The following is a 21,955-nucleotide window of genomic DNA, read 5'->3' as shown; positions in this document are numbered from 1 at the left end:
GGTCCAGAGGCTCATCTTCAGGTCAAGAGGAGAGAGCAAAACTCAGTGAAGTATTGGGGATGGGAGGTGGCAGTACACGTGCGTGCCACTGTGCAAAGATGGATTTAAGACCAGTAACACATAAACAGGTTGTAAGTATTGTTACTGCCCTGCAATTTGCATCTCTGAATGCAAATGGCTGCAGGTTACCCTAAAGGTTGGTAATTGGATAAATCAGGATGCAAATCTGCAGCATGATAGGACTCCATAAGAACTATAGTGTTTCACTTCACGCTCACTTGAAGCTCATATATGAGGAACATGCTCCTGGGCAGCTTTCATAGTTGTTGATGTAAATTCACCCTCTATCCAGCCTTTCAACCTTTGTTGTTGAACTCTTGCCACTGACAAAGCCAGTCTTTAGCATTGTCCCTTTAAAATAAGTGTTGGCTTTTTGTTCCTTTCCAAACTTACTGTGCTGCAATGGTGTAATGAGATGGAAAAATAACTCTCCAGTTTGATTTGCAGTTCAAAACCATCAACAAAGGGAAGAAGACCAATATCATTGACTCAATGCTCAGGATGCTTGAGCAGTATTCGAGCAACCTGGAAGATTTAATCAGGGAGAGGACTGAAGAGCTAGAGATTGAAAAACAGAAGACAGATAAACTGTTGTCACAAATGCTCCCCCCGTAAGTACTGGTACTTTAGATGGTAAAAATAAACCAAACCCATACCTAAACTGGACAAAACTGCTCCCCAGAAGTGAGCAGGATTGCAGAGCTGACCTCCAGTTTTGGCAAGCACCTTCCAATCAAAGTAAGAAACTTCTAGCAATGCTTATTACAGCCATATAGAACTTTCTATTTAGTGGCAAACCTTTTAAGCACTGTGGGGCAAGAGTGTCTGAGCTCTTGAGCATGTACTACAAAGGGGTTTGTGCCCTGCCATCTTTGCTTGTGTTATTACAGATCAGTGGCAGAAGCCCTCAAGACTGGTGGCACTGTGGAGCCAGAGTATTTTGACCAGGTGACCATCTACTTCAGTGACATCGTGGGCTTCACAACCATTTCAGCCCTCAGTGAACCCATTGAAGTAGTTGACCTCCTGAATGATCTTTACACACTGTTTGATGCTGTTCTTGGAAACCATGATGTTTACAAGGTGAGAATCAAACTGTCTATGGGTCGAATACTCTTGTAGCTTTATTCTGTGTCTCTTTTCCATCTTTCCCCCCCAATTTATTTATTAATCTAATGGTGTTTGCTAGGTGGAGACGATTGGTGATGCCTACATGGTTGCCTCAGGGCTCCCAAAACGGAATGGAAACAAGCACGCGGCTGAGATAGCCAACATGTCCTTGGACATCCTCAGCTCGGTGGGGTCATTCAAAATGAGACACATGCCAGACATTCCCCTCAGGATACGAATTGGGCTGCATACAGGTAAGCGCCTGAACATCAAAGAATGCTGCAAATGCATTTCCAGCTGTGAATGCTTTCTCCTTTCCTGCCCCAAAACAAGCACCCTTGGAAGATGCTTTAAAACCTTCCATAGCAACAAGGGCATTAAAATGGAAACACAAACCCCAAGTAGGAAAACGGCTCAGTGTCACCTGGGGGAGAAGTTGTGCGTTCCGTCCCACTCAAGAACTACATCAGACACGTTAGTCACAAGGGCTTTGTTGAAAGGGTGGCTCTTTGATATGCCACAGGATCTTCGCTGGTGTGATATGGGAACATCCAAGTGATGCCTTTGTAACTCTGTTATGAAATAAAAAAGCACAGAAAAGCAGGCACATAGAGTGGAAAAATGAAAGTTTTTGGAGATTTATTACAGGCAGGACAAATTGAAGGGTGTGTGATACAGCTATTAAGAAGAAGTTATGTTGTAAAGAAAGTAAATTACCTCTAATGTAGAAGTCGTCATGTATTCAATTAACAGAAGAGTGGCTTGCTTACAAAGAAAAGAGGAAGTTCTTTTCTTTATATAAAGTGTAATTAAATACCAAAACAAAACAAAACAAAACAAAGACAGGAGGACTGTGTTGTGTAAGTGAAAACATGACTGGGATTTCAATAAAAAATACATCTGCTGTTATGATAGAATCATTATTTTTAGACAAGATATGAACCTTCATATTTTTATACCATAGTCATTCATTAATACATTCTTCCCAGCTGTACATTACCAGAGTTCTTCTGTCTTCCCCTAAAGCACCAGGTACTTCCCTGTAGTGGGAAGCCAAACATTGAGTAAGATTGTCCAGGAGTTTGATTTAGTGTTACAGGGGGGTTTTATCCTTCTGCCTATTCGATAATGCCCACATTTTTGCAGCTTTGGAATGCAAGTGTTTTACAGCAGTCAATATCCCAGTTCCTGTTGTACACATGGGGAAACAAGAGCAGAGAAAAGGAAGTATCTCACCCAGAGCAGAGATAAAATCAGTATTTCATAGACTAACAGGTTGGAAAGGACCTTGACGATCATCTGGTGCAACCTCTGATATTTCATACCTCATATCAAAGGTTGATGTTTCATAACCCATATTAAAGGTTGATATTTCATATCTCCTAGACCATGTAAGTTCTTCTTTTGGGGTTACCTCTGAAAACTAATCTCCCTACTGTTTTCTTTGCAGTTTAGGGGTCTTAGTTGGCCATTCACAGAAGCCTAAAGTGCTAAGGAATGAGTGCAGGAACACTGTGTGTTTTATACTCTGGCAGAAATCAGATGAGGCTATGGCCCCAGCTTGTCTTACCCAGAGCAGGAGCACAAGCAGCACATTTTCAACATGGAAAGATTGGAATTCGGTGCACAGCATCTGCTGCTGCCTGTTGACAGCAGCTCTGCAACGCGTCTTCCATGCACCCAGCCAAAAATCTATCCCTAGGTGATGCGTATGGGGGCTAGTTACATTCTTTTCTTGGTTTTATGAACTCTGGGTATCTGGAAAGCAGCGTTGCAATGAGCAGTTGTGTGGTGTGTAAGAGGAAGAGGGGAAGGAATAGGGGTTTTCTTTCTCAAGAAGCAGAAGCCAGATCATGTTTTGCACAGATCTGGCAACTTCATATTCTCGTGGGAGCAGTGAGAAATGTATGCTCCAAAACAAACCAGATCTCCAAGCCACCGAGCTGACAGCAGAGTTTGATTAACCCTGGACCCCATTTCTCCTGAGGAAAGAAGCATGAAGAGGGAATCACCAGCATCATGAAAGCATTGAGGATGCGCTTGGGGAGAGGAGGGCTTTGCTGACACTTTTACTGCCCTGGAAAGGATGGAGAACGGGTGTGAACACCAGTTTTGTTGGCCAGCTGCTCTCTGGAAACTGGTGTCAAGACCAGCTTGTGATCCCCTCTGTGATAAAGCAATAAATGCCATTTGGGCATAGGCTGCCCATGTCCCTCCATCTCCAATGAAAACTGCACCCCTGGGGACTTCTGCTTGTCCATGCCCATAGCCCACTTGTGGTAATACATCAGTAAGGCAAAGAGGACAAAAAGAGCAGTGTTTGCTCTGCAGTTTCTGCCCTGCTTTAAACTGACCCTGGAGTCTTGGCTCTCCTCTCTCGACTTAACTCCATGTCCAGCAAAACTCAGCTGACTCAGCTGTTTCCACACCATCCGTGTGTGGGATGGAGAATAACAGGGAGAGCAGTGGTGAGAAAAACAAGCTTTCCCAGAGGCTGAAAGGATCTGTTTATCAGCCAGGCTCTGTGGCAGGCAGCCCCACACTTCAATTGAGTGTATGACCCTCCACGGCACCACTGATGGTTGTTGCAGAGTCTTAGCCCAGCACCACTCATTAACCGACCCTGCAAGCACTGGCAAAGGGCCATTCCAAAACAAACCAGCTAACCTGTATAATTAAACAACGAGGCCACAACGTTCCCATCACAGGGTATTTGGTTTCCTCTGTAACTTGCTGCTGTGAGAGATTTATGGCTGGAAGCTTTTGATAGCCGTTTGCTGGAGCTGTCTAGACAAGGGGGAACACACACAGGCAGTGGAGGCAGCAAGTGGATGAACTCCTGGATGCTTTCAACATGGAGAAGTCCTTTGGGAATGCTTACACTGTAAGGCTGTTTTTGAACTACTATGTGCAGCAGAAGGACAGGCTTAAAAGCTGTACTGTAGAATGATTGTATCTCACTCAAAAAATCTTGCCATCTTAGCCATCAGCTTTGCAGATATGATTTCTGCCTATGGCAGAAGGGTTGGAACTGGATGATCTTAAAGTCCTTTTCAACCCAAACCATTCTGTGATTCTATGATTGGATGATTGCATTGACTAAATAGGAAACCTAAATTCAGTCACCCCAGTGGAGGTGTTTCCAAGAGTGTTAGGGAGCATGCCCTCATATTGTGGTTGATGGGTATCTGGTGGATATTTAAGCGGACCCTGGATAGCTCTTCAGATGCAGGAGTGGAAAGGGTCTCATGGCTCAGTTGACTGCATTGACTTGGCCTCCACCAGCTGTTGACTGGGGCTCCCAAGATGAAAACACAGCTAACTCAGCTGTTTCCACAACCTGCTGGAGCAAGTCCAGAGGAGGCCATGGAGATGCTGTGAGGGCTGGAGCAACCTGCTCTAGTGGAATGTGCCCCTGCCCATGGCAGGGGGCTGGAACTGGATGAGCTGTAATGTCCCTTCCAATACAAACCATTCCATAATTCTATGACTATGTAGGAGCTCAGCTGCCTGTATTTGTGCTTATTAACGGAAATGAAATTCTCCTCAGTGAGGGCTGTTTTCTGAATCACTTTTTTGTGTCTTTGCAACACCTATTACAGAAGGAGCTTTGATCATTACTGAGATACCTGAGTGCCGCTGTCATGTCATCACCACCAGATGAAAAGAGGTGATGTTGTGTGAGTCAGTGTTTACTCAGGGAAAGCTTTCATTGAAGCATGAATTAAATAATCTCCAACAAGACTCTTTTTTAGTCAGTGGGAACACATTTAAGGACCAGTTAGGTCATCATTAGGCCCTTGAGCCTCTAGTATCTACAGTTGCGCTATGGAAGTGCCTATAGACTAGACCCTGTAAAGACTTACTCTGGTGGATATAACACCTCTCCTGAAGAACTTAAACCAAATTAGGGATTACTGATAATAATGGGAATTAAACTAGAAGAGATTCTGAGGGGCAATGTCTTACCCAAGGTTGCGTGGCACATTGGCAGTATAAAACATTAAATCAGGTTCTCCTGACCTCCAGCAGTCCCTGCATGCTGTGCTTGATCCAGACATGCTGTTGAAGTCCTTGTAACGTTTTTGGTATGAAGCATTCTTCTTCTCTCTTTTTTATTGTTTAATCAAGTTTTGCTTCACCAGGGGGAGGTAAAATCTGCCTCACTCTGATTGCATCCTCTGTAAATTACATTACAATCCTGTTACTTTGATTTTGCAACAACTTCTCAGAGGTCAAAGTAAGAGGGGCTCTTGCAAAGTTCCCTACAGCTTTCAGTTATGGAGTTTCATGGTCTTTAAGATGTGTTGTAAAATTATATGAAGAATCAGTTTTTGTAACTAAGAAGGCTAAAATCACTGTAAAATTACACTTTCCTAAGACAAGTAACTGATCATCAGGACTCTCTTTGTCAGGGACAGTAGTGACAGGACAAGGGGTGATGAGTTCAAACTGAGACAGGGGAAGTTCAGGTTGGATATAAGGAAGAAGCTCATTACTGTGAGGGTAGTGAGGCACTGGAATGGGTAGCTCAAGGAAGCTGTGAATGCTCCCTCCCTGGCAGTGTTCAAGGCTAGGTCGGACAGAGCCTTCGGTGACGTGGCCTGGAGTGAGGCTTCCCTGCCATGGCAGGGGGTTGAAACACAATGATCTCAAGGTCCTTTCCAACTGAGACCATTCTATGATTCCATGATCACTTCTAAATTAAGCTATTGTTAGTATTATTGTTATTATCAATATTATCATAACTATTTTAAAACTAGCATTTTGACCTACAACTTTTTCCATTTAAAAACCTTATCTATACCGTCATTTCAGATAATGTTGTACTATGTTCACATCTCTTATAAGCTTGCATGGGAAAAGTTTTCCTTGTTGTCAGTTTTGCCAGATCTTAATCCAGAAGGATTATGACATTGAAAAAGCACCCAGACCCTAAAAGACATATGGCATAAACGCATCCAATGGAAGGCACAGTCTTTTCTCTGCAGGCAGCCCCACGCCTCCTTTATATTGCTGAGAGCACTCACTTTTTTTTCTTTATCTTTTTTCTCTCTTGCATTCCTTTTGCAATCCTGGTATCTCTAATTGTGGGTGATGAAATCTGGCATCTCATCCTCATCTCATCCACAGTCCAAACATCAGCTAAAACCAGTGCCCCAGATGACAATTGTCTGTGCTGTTTGGCTGTCCCATATTATCTCCACGTATGTTCATGTTCATGTAAATCCTGCACACATACCTCTCCCTAAGAACTTGGCACTGGTTCTTTGGGAGCCGCTTTGGAAGGGAGTGGATCTTGTCTACAGAATGAGAAATAGGGAAAATCAACAGTTTTTGGCTAGACAGACAAGCTGATATGTCTTCTTTCCAAGGAGGGGTCACAGGGTGGTTGAGCATACTGCCAGCATCTCTGTACTTCCAAGGCTGATAGTCAGTCCTGTTTCACTGGGATGCAGGGCATGTCACAAGATCTGACCTTTAGTTTTCTTGGATGGAAAATTAGGTCTTTTTAAAATGAGATTGTGTCAGTTCTTTGGCTTCTATGAATTCTGAACTTATTTCTCCTAGATGACAGTGAACTGAGGTCTTACTACACAAGACCTTTCTCAAGCATAAAACACCACTGTGCAATACATAGAAATGCTTAATTTCTATTCATCTCTAGCAAGCACCAAGGCCAATGAGATCTTTAAAAGTTATTCTCCTATATTCCTAAGTGGGTTTTGAATATCAGAGGGGAGGATGAGATTTGTTTGTTGGTGCATCCCTTGATGCAGTACCATCTGGGTTATAGAGATGACACATGTCTTTCAGGGCCTTGTGTGGCAGGCGTGGTGGGGCTCACCATGCCACGGTACTGCCTCTTTGGAGACACAGTGAACACAGCATCACGAATGGAGTCCACGGGCCTGCGTGAGTATTTGGGACAGCTCTTGGGATGGGTGGTTAAAGGAACTTCTCAAGAGGGATGAAGAGATGTTATAGAGAGCATTATTTAGTTATAAGCATCACAACTGAATCAGCTCTGAAGGAAAGGGTCAGTCAAGCAACAAAATTCAAAGCAGCCTGAAAGGAAGGCATCATCTTTGACATTGTGGGTCTGCATTTAAGACCCTGCCTTCCAGCTACAGTCCTCTGATTTGGATCCCATCAACCAAACTCAATATGAATATTGCCCTAGATTTCTCCTACAGGGGTTGGATCTTGCTTTCAGTGCTGAGAACCTTTAACTCAGAGCTGTTCTTGCACAGTAAAATAAGGCACTTGCAAGGGTTGAAGCACATGTGGGCACTGCTTCCACTGTGCTGGAGAAGGAGAAAAGCAGACCACATGCAACCAGGTCCTGCAACATGAAAGGCATCATTTGTGATGGCTTTTGCAATCAGTGATAACAATTCCATGAACAAGTGTTGGAAGATCCTAACAAAATCCTGAATCTTTCCTTCCTCTTTGTTTTTTCTTGATGTCTTTCTTTATCAGTTGATGTTCAGATTATTTTTCCCTTAAGGTCTTACCTTTGTTTTTCTGAAGCTTCCAGTTGTAAAACAACAGTCTACATGCACATAGCCAATAGTTGCATCAGATAAGACACTACCATCTCTCAGCCGGTTCTTATTGTCCCATGGCTGGAGACTTCTAGACATACAAAAAGAGCTGGTGGGCAAGAAACATTTGCCTGTTTTTTCAGTCATACGTGTACACAGATCTGTTGTTTGTGCTTTGCTGTCCTTGCTAATGAATATGCAAACCACAGTGGTTGAACTGTGGATGGCACAGTGGACAGCTAGTGACAGCAGTGTCAGAGCCCTGGATGTGTTCTGAATTTCCCTTTGATGTTCACCCGTTGGTACAAGTTGGCTTCCAAAGGCAATGTCTCATACATTTTCATCCTTGATCTCTGGTCTCCCTTTTGGTATTTTCAATAGCTCTAAGAAATTACCCATTGTATCTGGTTTTCAAGCTACACAAAGCCTGGGATACTCAGTATTAATATCTTGAGGTCTTGCCAGGTTAGAAACACATTGCAGTATATGTGCCACATTGGAACTTTTCCACTCTTCTATACAATCCCCACATTTCTGGCTCCAGTGATTTTGATTAGACTAATAAAGACTAACAATCAGGCTAATCATTAATTAAGGAAAATTGCATTTTTTTTTGTGATTATGGCTGGCTCATTTTAAGAAGCATGCACTGCATTTGGAAGGCAATGGAAAAGATAGCAGATTTCTAATGGCAAGGCACATACTTGAAGAATCCTGAGGTTTAGACCCTTGAAGTCCCACTGAGACTGGAGACAGCAAGAGCACTGCAGATACAAAAGCACCTTTATATGTTAATAGAAGTGCGTATAGATAAGCATATATATATAGATATGCAGTAATAGGAAGACTGTAGGTTGGTGTCCCAGAAATGTAACTCAGAGCTGTCTGGTCTTCCTCTGCATAAATTGGTTCAGGCCCCATCGTTCAAGGGGGAAGGGAATGTGATTGATGCATTTGAAATAGAAGTTCAACAAAAACAACCATAAAGGAAACTATTTTGTGGCAAAATGTTTAGAAACATTCTTTGACTTGTCCACATCAGCAGAATACCAACAAATTCCAGGGAGTTCCAGCAATGATTGTGAAGAAAACTGGGGGAGATGGGAATTTTGCTCTTTTTGTTCATAGACTGTTAATGGCAGCTTAGGGGCGGAATCAATTACTGAAAAGCCAAGATGGCTTTAGATGAACAGCCACATTTTTGTTATGTGCACTTGCAAACTCCATCTCTTCAAATCACTTTCAAATGATGTTGGGTGTCTGGAGCAGGACAGCTGGTTATCCTTCTTTTCCTTCTTGCTCCCTAGTTACTCTATGGCAATAGATAAAACCAGCATTCTTGATTCCAGCTGATACTGTTGCTAAAAAAACACTTGCCATCTTTATTAAGAACTGGATTTCTACTCTTAGCATGTTTAGTATCCGTCTCCACGAAGTCCCCAGTGTAGATCTCCTCTCTTCCTGTTATAGGCCTACCTGGAAAGATCCATCCATCAGCATCAAACTCTACATAGAGGAGCACCACACAGTTCCAATAGCTTCACACCTGCGTGCTTTGGAGTGTTTTTCCTTGCCAGTATGAAGCAGGGGGTAATTTGCAGCATGTGTGCAGTATAGTGATCCAGCTGTTTTGCTTTCCATTCCCAGCTTACAGAATTCATGTCAGCCAAAGTACAGTGGATACGCTTTGGAGTCTAAATGAAGGCTATGAAATCGTACCTAGGGGAAAAACAGAGCTCAAGGTAAGAAGGCCAGGGCTGTGTGAAATACTTCACACATGGGAATCTTGTTGCTTGAGGAATTTGCCTAATAAGCTCTTGTTTGGCATTCAACCACCAAACCACCTTTGGATCCTTCCCAAGTTGTCCCCATCCCTTGTTTCAATACATGAAGTAATTACTGAAAGACTGTGGGATCGAGGAATCAGATGAATATGCTGAATCTATTTATTTAGGACTCTATTTAACTCACCTTTGGTAGAAGCTGCTACTTTTCAGCTTCCAAAGAAGACAAATAATTCAAAATATCACTTCTCCCCTTACATAGCCAATAGACAGCGGTAGGATCTTTGTTTGCCTTAAGCACCTACAGTAAGAGGTCTGAATATGATCTCAGGTTCCACAACAATCTTTCATGGTGAGTGGAATCATCTCAACTGATTCCATGCCTGCAAGTGGAGATAAACGGTAATTATTCAGGTTTAGTCAATGGAAAGAAGCCTTTACATAGTGGAGATGAATTGGCACTTTAGGAAATTATTAACCTGACTTTCAGGGTCCAGTTTATGTGACTCATAGAAGCATAGATTGGTTTGGGTTGGAAAGGACCTTAAAATCATCCAGTTCCAACCCCCCTGCCATGGAGAGGGACACCTCACACTAAACCATGGCACCCAAGGCTCTGTCCAACCTGGCCTTGAACACTGTCAGGGATGGAGCATTCACAGCTTCCCTGGACAACCCATTCCAGTGCCTCACCACCCTAACAGTAAAGAATTTCTTCCTTGTATCCAATTTAAATTTATTTTCCCCTTCTCAAAAATAGGGGCTATATTTCCCTTTTTCCAGTCATGAAGAATTTAACTCAAGAAGTGTCTCTTTTCCTCCATTTCTCCCTTCAAGGGTCATTGATATCAGAGTTTGCAGTTCATCAGATGCCTTTCCCCCATAACCATCTTATTTGGTACAACAAGCATCATTAATTGAGAGATTTTATGACAGCTTGAGCCTCCTCTTTTAGGACAGTGAAATTCAAATCATCTCAGGCATTATGAAGGAGAGCCCAAGATTTCCAAACATGCTCTGTCTCTGGGTATATATGAAGCCCAATGAGATGGTTATTTATCGAGCAGAGGGTGGTGAGAAAGCTGCTTTTTATCTGCATGTTTGTTTTCATTTTAGGGTAAAGGAGTAGAAGACACATATTGGCTAGTTGGGAAAAAAGGCTTTATGAAGCCCCTACCTAAACCTCCTGAAATGAAGCCAGGGTAAGTGTGACTTCCTCACTGTTCAATACATTCATTAAAAGGTCCTTGTTGGAGTTCACAGGCTGAGTATCTGTCTTTCAAAGTTATCTGATTGCAAAGTCTACCTCATTTTCCTTAGATGACTTACATTTTCAGGCATAGTACTGGGACTCAGAAGTGTGTTTTCTTCAGTTCCTCTCCTTAATCACAGTTCTCAAGAAGTAGCACTTGCTGCTTCCCCCCCTATATTGTCCTGAATCCCCTTCCTGCTCTGCGTGAGTATGGGAGATGTACAATCAGGGCCACTTTCAGGTCTCTGGTGTTATCTGTATGTAGGTGACACTCAGATTTTTCTCTCCTTCCATCTAAAGGTGTTTTCTCCTGCAGAAAACACCAGCCTCATTCACTATATAAACACGTTCCTTCCCTGTAGCACTGTTCATTTAAACAGAACAATAAGGACACTTTGTGTTGTAAAAATATGTCACCATTAGGCAACAAAAGACTTAATTATGTTGCTTCCATACAAGTGGTAGTAAGCAAAGATTGAGCACTTGAAATTCATTAAGCCATTGGTAGCTTTGCAATGCTTGGCTTTGCAAAGGGAATACTCCCTGTTCAGCTGTCACATTCTGTATGCCTGGAAAGGATGTTGTGGTCAGGCCATAAAAACCAGGAGTGAGATTTGTTTGACAAGAATAGTGTGGTCACCCATATTAAAGCTACTCAACCTTGACTCCCTTTGTAGTCAACAAAGAGAAATACATGTGCAGGGGTATGATTTGACTTGCCTGCTTAGACATCTGTATCCTAAGATGAATTGCCCTCACAAGATGCCGGTTTTGTTGGCTATAAAAACTAGCTCAGAGACAGATGTCTGACAGCAAACAGGGTCTGTTTTCACTTTGACTTTCCCTGACAAATCTTGTTCTAAGTTTTGCCTCATTTCTTCTTGGTAAAATGAAAATGGTTTTAATATTCCTTTGCAGATAATGGTTAACTACTTGGGCAGTTGAGTACAGGGCAGTCCATGTGCTCAGAGCCCTCCCAGAGCTTTCCTGGAGTAGAATGAGAATGAGTATTTGGGGCCATAACTTTGAAGTTATTTGGGTATCAATCAGAGTGGAAGATAGAAGGTTACTGCACGATAATTTTGAGACACAGTATTTCTTAGGCTTGGAGGCCGTGATGGAAATGAGCTATTGAGTAATGTGTGTTGATACCAAAGATGCCTTATTCATGGCAAATATGAAGCTGGGAGGAGTTTTGCCAGATTAGCAAGGTGGGCTGGCTTACCATGCAGCCATGGAAGCACCCAGACTTCTACCCTGAGAGTAGGTTCTTCTCATGCTGGTTTTACCATCTAAAAGTCATGTATTAGGCCTCCATTGACTGCTGAGGTTCTTTCAATAATCCTCAAAGATCCTGTCCTCTGGTAATTTGTGCCAAAATCAGACCTATGCAGGCCTGAGCTGTTTCTAAGTATGGATTGTAAATGATAGAAAATACATCAGGTCCACAGGGACAATAAGAGGAAGCAAATTCTCCTATGTACCCAGGATCAGGGAATCTTAAGCATCCTTGTGTAACCTCAAAAGAGCCCACCAGTAAAACTGCAGAGAGGGACGTGTCTGCTCTCATCCCAAGGCCCTGATCTTCACTGTTCTTTTGCAGTGTTTCTGTCCCCATGGCTCACCATACAGCAGTTGAACGAATGTGAAAGTAATCAGGGGCAAAAACAAAGTTATATGAAACTGAAACTTAATGAAGGGTCAAAATGAAAACTATATTGCATGGAAGTTAAGTGTCAAAGGGCAGAAAGAAGTAACTGGATGTTCAAGCAAAGCAAATATTTGGAGAATTGCTTCATGCATATGCTGTGCAGTTATCGGGTAGATATCAGACATTACGTTCTGTTTCCAGCCTTATCTTGATAGTACAGTTTTGTGCCAGATTATGAGAGGTTGAAGGTTGTTTCTCTCATATGAGCCAGTGTGGTAGATTTAAGTCACTGCCTCATACTTCTACAGGAATTTCCACATCTATAAGCTCTTGCGCTGAAGAAGGAGGTACTGAATAAATTCCTCTTCTACTCATCTTTTCACCCTGTTCTGAAACAACTCATCTTCTATTTAGGTCTTTTCATTCCATGAGGTCCATGAGCATTTGCTTTTATGTTATGCTTTATTTTGTGACTTGAGTGGCCTAAACATCTACAGATGGGCAGTTGTGGTGGTCTTGCTGAGAGGTGATACTTAATAAGAGAAGGTTAATAAATTGTGCTTGGCGTCCTGCCTATACTGGAGAAACACAAACCTGTTGGCCATGGATTTAAGGGTCAGATACTAGGGGTGGATATTCTGTGTGGAGAAAGGGGTCAAAGATGCCCTGAGGAAAATTTAATCTAATAAGGACTTAATCTTAATAAAAATACCTGTATCTGTGTCTGACCCTATGAGTTATCTCATATGGACTACTTGATGAGCTTAGTTTCACTAATGGTCTGTTAATGCTTCATACTGCCATGACCAGTCATAGCCCTTGAAATATGAAGTTTTTCAGGCCTTCATTACAGTGTTTTATGGCAAAGACACCAGGTAACATTAGAAAACAGTGCTAGCTTCTTATTATTTCCCATGACCTAAAACCCATCAGCCGATCAAAGCTGCAAACGCAGCCCTTAGCAGGAGGATTTCTTGGCATGTGAAGGCAATTTTCTAGCTCTGATAGGCAGTCATGAGCAGATCTATGATTAAATAGCTTATAGAGCAGTTCATAGAAGGATAAATCAAGCTACATTATCCTATTGTGCTTGCGGTAGTCTTAGCACCCTAGACACTGGGAGCTGTCCTTGACCTTACAAAGGTGAGTTTATATGCAGAAGCCGAACTTCAGCAAACTTGAGAATACAAAGTATTTCATTATGTGATTGGGTTAATACTCATGGTCCTATGATAATAACCCCTGCTGATATTTCTGAAGTTGCTGAGAGAACACATATGATTGATTGTCTTATAATAAACCTCAAGCCACCATCAGGTCAAAACCTGCTGCACTATTGTGCAAAAATAGGCAGCAATCTCCTCCACTCCCCTTTGGATGAAGTCTTGCTGGGTGTACTCAAAGAACAAGACTTTCATGCTTACCCATTTGTGGCTGAATTTTGCTGCTGCTTGCATAAAGAGGAATGAGACAAAGCATTCCTCTTCCCTCTCCAACTCTCAGGATTTAATCTCATTAAAAGATAGCATAGACACCTCCATATAAGCTGGTCATTTACACATCATATAGTCAGTGCAGAGAAGCAGGCACATCTAGGTGCAGTTCTTCTGCCCCACAGAGGACATTTACACTGGGATAGACCCCATCTGCAGCCCAGCAGTGCCTGCTTCCTTCCACTGGCTTGGAAGAGATCCCAAGGAATTTGGCTCAGATGGAGACATCTCAGCTGCAGGTAGCTAAATTCCAGGGTGATGAACCCCACCTGAGCTGTTGATTCCCAGAAGAAGCTATTCTTCATTCAGCCCATCAGGATTATAGGCTCCCGGCTTCCCTGTCCTTAGGACCTACCCCTAAAGGCTCCAGCACTCACAGGAAGGTTTACAAACAGGGATCAATGTTTCTATAAAAAGGAAAGGTATTCCCAGAGCTGAGGATTTAGGTAAGGTGTGGAAGGACAGCTTGGTTAGGTGTTTCCATGTGTAGGACAGAGTTGGCAAAAGAGCTGAAACTTGATTCTGATCTCCCTTGGGAAAGGCTGTTAAATTTGTGCTAAGCTTTCAGGGAAAACTGGCTGTCTCTAGGGACAGTTAAATAGGATTTCCATTTGGAAATGTGCCCATAGCTTCAAGAGCTGAGAGCTTCTGAAAGCAGCACCCCTGGAAGACCAAGAGGCACAGAGGTGGGAGCTGAACTAACCGAAGGCAAGATCTTCACAGCAGTTTTGTTCTGCTCTTCCCTTTGATGAATGAGGGGGAGGATCAGAGGAATAGCAGAATAATTCTCCCAGGATTCATCTTGTCTAATGGATTCTGGGCACATCCATGATAGATATGTAGTCTGTGCTCCTCAATCAACAAAATCATCCATCTCATCCTGGGAGAAGTGTCTAAGATGGGCCCTCTGGATGCGCCTGGTTATACAGATTACAAAAGATGCTTGTCTCAGAGCAGGTACTTCACTTTGGGACAATTGAAGTTAAATTAGCTAACCTCACCCTTTGCTATAAGTCAAGATGAAGTGAGGGACGGGGAATAAACAAAAATCAGAACCAGACTCAATACTTGTTTTGCTTTTTCACACCAGAAGACACTTCCCTTTCTATCAGTCTCCTTTATGGTGTGTTCTTTATTGCAGATGAAACTGAACTGATTCTTTCTCTAATGGCCTACATGTTCACTGCAGGTCTAAAGCCCATGGCTTATCCTTGGAAGAAATTGCAGAGTTCAAAAGGAGGAAAGCTGCAAAACTCATTGGCAAAAAGGCCTAGATCTGAGGTAGTAGCTGTAGGACAGTCCCAACGTAGCGCTGCTATTTAGTGCCTGCTTATGTGTTGTTTGTCTGCACTTTGCTGGTTTTAGTGTCACGCTTTATTTTTCTATCTATTTGGCCAAAAATATGTATTATTCTTTCAAAGTGTCTCATTGGGAAGATGCTCAGAACAGCAGCAAAGCTGCCTAAAGATAGTAGTAACCCTGTTGGGTGATCTCCTATCAAATTTATGACCTATTACCCCATTCATTCCTGAAAGACATACAATCTTACTGTGTTTACCTGCAGTGTATTATCAATCCACTGGGTGTCTATGTGCATTGTGCTAGGATGAGCCTAGTCTATGGTAAACACAGAGATAAAGCCTGAAAGAATTCAAATGGCCTGTTGTTGCTTTCTTGCAATGTCTATCTCCTGCCTAGTGTAATTCCGTATCTCATGGTGTGAAACAAGATGCAGCTCTGCTATTCATCACTCCAGTTCCTGTGGTACAAGAAATAAATGTGGATTTAGGATGATTTGGTTGGAATTCAAAAGTTACATGGAGTATAACAGCATGAGCTAGGGTGCCTGATCAAATAGGTGCTACCAGAACAAGGCTGGTATATAAGCAAGCAGACACACACATGCATAGAGAGGGTCTGATGTCCCATTAAAGTTCCCTATGGTTGGGGGGTTTTACATAATATTTCTGAAAGCAGCAATAATGTTTCTGCTCAATGTCTTTGAACCAACTTTTACTCGATTTCCACTTTCTTAGATGTAGGCAGAGGTGGATGAAAACCCAGAGGGCCAAGATACAGGCTGGTTACATACATCTAAGATACACCATATCCAGCTGATAGATTACTCTAAAGCTCCCTCCTGTTTTCTCACAAGGATAAAACCCAGCAGAAAACGTTTGGCTATGTTCCTCTTTCCCAACCACAACTGTTAAAGAGTCAGGGGGTGTTACTAGGCTGTTTTATCTCCCTTAAGAGATTCTTAAATATTTGTATGAGGCTCTCCCTGTTCTAGAAACAAGGCAGAAATTCCTCATTTTTTATAAAAAGATTTAAATATGGGACATACTGTGCAGAGACCTGCATAAGCACTACCATATGTGAGCACTCACTGCTAAATGTAAGCTCCAAGGCATAGAAGAACACCCTGCAGATCTATACCTAAGAACTCCTTCAAGGAGCTCCTCCAAGGCCAGAGACAAAGAGGATCTCTCAATTGGGTTGGCCCAGCTTGACAGAGAATGCACATATAGAAAATATTTAGGATGTATATCACACACACACATAGACTTTTGCACTGAAGCAAAGCTGGTTAGCAGTGCATTATGGAGAGCAGAAGGTCCTCATTAGCCCACTTGGCTCTATTCATGGGGAAATAGCAGAAAAATCAATAAGGCATTTTATACCTGGAGCTTTTCAACACTCCTTGTTCAATTCTTCTTGTGTGCATGAAGCTTTCAGTGGAGGCAATTATGTCCTCAACAACCACTTATTCCCACGTGCCTGCTTGGTGGTTTAGTGGTGTTTCCAGCTAGTCTATCTTAGACATTTTATAATAAAAGGGAATATGCCATCAATAACCTTGTTATTCCTTGGTAGCAATAAAAGAAACCACTATACAAGGAGCTCAGATGTAGTGATCTATAGTCTATTCACCCAGTTTACAGTCCCATTACTCTGAAACTGTGAACTGTTAACAGTCTCACAGGGTCCTTGCTGTGAGGGATACCCATCTCTGAGTATATGTTTTGGAGTATTCACCTGGCCTGGACTCTAGAGGAAAGCCTGCTTCTCATAGTTAGGAAATGAATCCTTTAACCTTCGGTGAGTGACCGTGGACTCTGTTGTCCTTGGTGGACACGTTTTTGAATGGAAATGACGGTTCTGAATGGATCTGGATAAAAACATGCAGCAAAGCATGAGGATCACCAAAGTGCACCTCCAGTTACTCCTGGCTGTGCCACTAGTGAGTCTTATACTTTGTCCTGCAGTAGGATCTGTGGCTGTAACATGGACCTGCTAAACCACTCATCCAAGTGGTATTCAGCCTGAAGCACCAGAAACGCTTGTGCAAGGCTGGCAGATGAAGATCACACAGGATAAACCATAGCATCTCAAACACTGATAGACAGCATCCTCAGGCACCTGAATCTCACCCCCAGCATCTTGCAGTGCGTCTGATCTGGAGAAAGGGGTTTCTTTCTTTCCTTCAAGACCCAGCAAAGAACTGTCCCATAGGGATATTAATGATCCCTTGTGATCTCACTTTGGCGATGAGGCACAGATCCCATGTAGTCAGTCGGAGTTCACTGTGGAGTTCGAAGGGATGAGATTTCACCCCAATGTGATTGGTAGCTGCTGTATCTATGGAGGCATCCAGGATTTATAAATCTTAGCATCACCTGTGTTGCTCTTTGCTGACTTTAGATGTATCAGCATACAGGTTGTGTGTCCTGCAAGGACAAAGGACCAGTCTGGGATCACCTAAAAGTCCTGAGGCTTAAATTTTTAAGTTATTTTCTATTCTTTTACTTTTCTCCTCAAGACTTTGCTTCTCCCTTTATTCTGGCCTTCTATACCATGAACTCAGCTTACTGACAAGAGATCCCTCCAGGTTTTATCTTCTTTGGGAAATAAACACCCAAATCATTGCATCTTGCTCGGCAAGACATAGACTAGCAAGGTGTGACTGACCAGCAGTCATTCAGGACAGGGGTTTTGATTAAGATTCTCTCTGTCCTTAAAGGTGAAACCCACACAGAAACTCCTTCACCCCCACTGTAATGATGATCTCAGATGATTCTGTCTGCATACCACACTGCAGAGACCAAACACTCATTTCTGCTCTTTTTTCCTCCCCATTATATCTTTCTCTTCCTCCTCTTTTCTTCCACTCTGTATCAGCTACTTCTTCTCTCTTGGTATGCAGGGACATCTCCCAGCAACATACTGGAAGGTGTCCAAACCAACCAACCAAACCAAACCAAACCAGACCCCAAAACCAAAAACAAATTATCTGTTTATTTTCCTTGTTTCCTTATGGTCTATTTTGGATAATTGTTGACAAGGGCATCAGCTCTTTCTTATAAAGTTCAATGAAAGAATGTTCAGGGTGGATCCTCCATTGAATCCTAAATCACATTGTGTTGATACATTTAGGTGATTTCTTAAGATTCAGCAATTTGCCTTTAGATCCCTTTCCTGCTTTTTGCCTTGCCTGTTCCAGTGCTTGACAACCCTTTAGGGAAGGAATTGTTCCTCAGCTCCATCTAACCCTGCCCTGGTGCAGCTTGAGGCCAGTTCCTCTTGTCCCATCCCTTGTTCCTTGGGAGCAGAGCCCAGCCCCTCCTGGCTCCATCCTCCTCTCAGGCAGTTGTAGGCAGCCGTCAGGTCCTCCCTGAGCTTTCTCCAGACTGACCCCCCCAGGTCCCTCAGCCCTTCCCCATCACACTTGGGCTCCAGGCCCTGCACCAGCTCCGTTGCCCTTCTCCGGCCCCGCTCCAGCCCCTCAATGTCTCTCTTGCAGTGAAGTGCCCAGAGCTGAACACAGGATTCGAGGTGCAGCCTCACCAGTGCCCAGTGCAGGGGGACAACCCCTGCACCCCCAGGTCCTTTTCCATGAGCAGTTTCCAGCCACAGTTTCCTAAGCCCAGAGTGTTGCATGGAGTTCTTGTGACCCAAGTGCAAGACCCACCACTGAGCTCTGTCGAACCTCATGCAATTGACTTGTCCCATTGATCTGGCCTATCCAGATCCCTCTGAAGAGCCTTGCACTCTTAAGCAGACCAACACTCCAACTTGGTGTCATCTACAAATTTACTCTGTTCTATAGTAATCGCTTGTTCATTGTACACAGCAATGGTGTGTGCAGTTTAAAACCATGTATATGCACAATTTCTCAACTGTTTTTAATGTAACTATAATGGTGTCAGTGGTATGGGTTAGCATTTGATTCTTTATTTTGGTTTACAACAGCAGTAATATGTTCTTCTATTATACACAGTAAGTTTGATTTCATATGATGCTTTGTAGGACAGGACAGCTGCAGAGTTGAGACCTCCCTAAAGCTTTGCCATTCACTCAGCTTCTGGCCTCCTACAGGTCCTTGATGTTTGTTTTGTGTCTGAAACCCCATTATGTCATAATAAATCTATGCCCACTGACAGATGGTAGAACCTGGGCATCATGGACACGTGAAGCATCAAAGCAAATGATAGCCTTCAGCTCCATCACATCAGTCTACTAGCCTGGATATAGACATAGTCTCTGAATTAGCCCAGCTCTTAAGTGCTGGTTCTCACTAGAGCTCATTCTGTCAGGAACAGTGACAACAAAACTATACCTGGATCTGAGATAAATGTCAGCTCTTTCTGGTTCTTGCCCATCCTGTCTTGGGCTTGGTGAGATCATGGGGTTGTCTGAGCGGCCGCACCCTCATGTTTCTCATTGGTGGCAGTGAATGGCCTCAAACCCAGAAAAGCCCAGCTGATTGAATAAATAATAGATAATAATATAATAAATAACAAATAATAAGTGACAATAATAATAAATAATAAATTATTATAAATAATAAAAAGGAATCTCTTTTTTTTACCAGATAGGGGTTTTATGAGACTTCTGATGCGCTGTTAGGAATGTTTTTCAGGAGCAGCTGAAGCCCTATGGTTGTTTTTATGTAAATAGAATTAGCATTGCTAAAGTGGATGTCCTTGGATGAAACCTCTATGTATCCCATTAACCCATGCAGCAGCTCCAGCAGTTGTATGGTCTACAGAGACCACACCCCTGCAGCTCTTTACCACCACCCCTCCTTGCCCAATGCCTCTTAACGGCTTTGAGAACATTTAATGGTTTTGCTTTATCTGACACAAAATGATGCAGAATGAAAGATGATTCTTTAGTGAGCAGGGTTGGTAACTCCTCCTCTCTTCTCTCTTTTACAGCCACAAGTGGCCAGATGTACTGTCCAGGAAACTCAAAGCCGTCCTGAGGGTCACAAAGAGGACACTGGCAAAAGCAACCCTTAAAGAGATGGGGAGCATAGAGGAGGACAAAATGAGTAGTGAAGAGGAAGACATCTGAGAAGAGCACAGCAAAGAACTAATGAGGTCAGCATGGACACCTCGAAGCCAACGCAGCAGAGGAGCTCACACCATTTAATTCCCTTCCAACCAAAAGCAGTATAATCAATGAAGCCTCTTAGCTCTTGTAGAGGTTGAACCTCAGCAGGCAGATGAATCCTGACCATCATCTCTTGTGAAACTGGGCACCAGCTCAGAGCTGCATCTTCAGTAGGGGTCCACTGGGGAGGAAAGCGATGGTGATGGTAGTGCCAGCTCTTCATCAGCATCTGACACAAGGATGAGCTCAAAGAATACTTTAGCTAGGTCTGCATGGCAGACACATACAAAAGTGTCCAGCTGTATTTTGGCCTGATTTCGAACAATAATGCCAAGTGCTAAAGTGGTTTAACTGTTTTGCATTCAATAGATTGTTGCTGCTGTTGTAGGAAACTGGTTTCATGAAAATCAATGCCATTCGGGAGAAAATGGTTTTGACAACAGCAAAAAATACTTTTTACTCTGCCATAAGGGGAAATTTTGAATCAAAATGTTTTGTTCCTATATGTCAATTTAAGCTGAAACATTTTCTTTTCAATTGACATTTCAGCTGCAAATGTCATTTTAATGCCATTTTCAAGCTGAAATGACAGTTTGGAAATGAGGCCGTTTGGTATGAATCAATATTTGTTTCCAAATGCCAAAAAGATTCTGCTCAAAATGTCAAAATATGTCATCTTTGCCATTCCAGATCTAAACTGGAAGAACATTTTGTTTTGCTTTACACACACATGTAGCGTATCTAAAACATTTCATGCTTTTCATCCTGAAGCAGGATGAAAATGGCACGCAAGGATATTGGAAAACTGAGATGCAGAGAATGACATTCAGCAGTTCCTTTAGCTCAGTAATACTAGTAAGAGACGAATTTTCTTTCCTGCAAAAGTGGGGCTGAGGGAACAGAAAGTACATCAGTTAGGCAGTGCAAAGCCCGAAACACATCACGCGTCTTCCTCCCCAATCTCCAAATGGTCTCAAAGGCCTCCCAAGTCTTCAGAGTAAGCCTCCCAGTGGGTAGAAATACCCTTCTGCAAAGGGACAGCACTTGGCTTCACACAGCATCCTTCATCAGGGTCGGATCCTTTTGTTGTTGGCCACTTCTTCTTCCAGGTTTTTTACTCCTGTTCAACATCTGGCTTCTAACAAACGTCTGGGAATTGCTGTTCTCTCTTCTGCAAGGCTGAAGGGAAGAGCAGATATGGTAATTTTAGTCAGTATTACCACCAGAATGTGCTCACTGAAAACACGGAGACCTTTCTCAAGCTCAGTTTGAACTCTTCTCATCAGAGTGACTACAGTGGATTTTTATCGTTCAGATGATGACTAAGAGCCAGTAACCACTTGCCAAGCCTGCTTGGGTTATTGCAAATATCTTCACAAAACGAGGCAAACCAGAACCCAGATACTATTTTCACACTAATTCATCATAGCAAGTACAAAACACGTGTGCTGTCAAAGGAAGATCTGTTTGAAGTATAAACCTCTGAAAAGTAGAAATAGAAGGGAAATTCATCTGTGGTCTTTAATAACGAGATTTGACTCTGGTGCACCTGGTTTTGTGAAAGAAACTTTTGTCCATTTAGCGATGAGAGTTGATATTCCAGGTGGGAGAAGTTGGCTTTTAAAAGATATCTATCCTACAACACTTGTCCTGTCAGA

The 21,955-nt window shown here is 42.7% G+C and overlaps 1 protein-coding gene across 1 annotated transcript in view; it reads left to right on the top strand.

The window, feature by feature from the left end:
* GUCY2F (guanylate cyclase 2F, retinal) overlaps positions 1-20,507 on the top strand; it is a 44,206-nt gene extending 23,699 nt beyond the window's left edge. Inside the window, exons 12-18 of the mRNA XM_061351326.1 lie at positions 508-671; positions 951-1,143; positions 1,250-1,424; positions 6,988-7,086; positions 9,366-9,460; positions 10,619-10,704; positions 20,120-20,507. Coding sequence (XP_061207310.1) covers positions 508-671; positions 951-1,143; positions 1,250-1,424; positions 6,988-7,086; positions 9,366-9,460; positions 10,619-10,704; positions 20,120-20,258 — 951 coding nt within the window. The 3' untranslated portion in view covers positions 20,259-20,507. The remainder of the gene's footprint in view (positions 1-507; positions 672-950; positions 1,144-1,249; positions 1,425-6,987; positions 7,087-9,365; positions 9,461-10,618; positions 10,705-20,119) is intronic.
* Positions 20,508-21,955: the final 1,448 nt, after the last annotated feature.

This window comes from Neopsephotus bourkii, unplaced genomic scaffold (genome assembly GCF_033783945.1).
Source record: "Neopsephotus bourkii isolate Nb327-2 ecotype Australia unplaced genomic scaffold, CSIRO-AGI_Nbou_v1 NB_580, whole genome shotgun sequence".
In the NCBI taxonomy this organism is placed as follows: domain Eukaryota; kingdom Metazoa; phylum Chordata; class Aves; order Psittaciformes; family Psittacidae; genus Neopsephotus; species Neopsephotus bourkii.
This window is presented reverse-complemented; position numbering and strand designations above follow the sequence as displayed.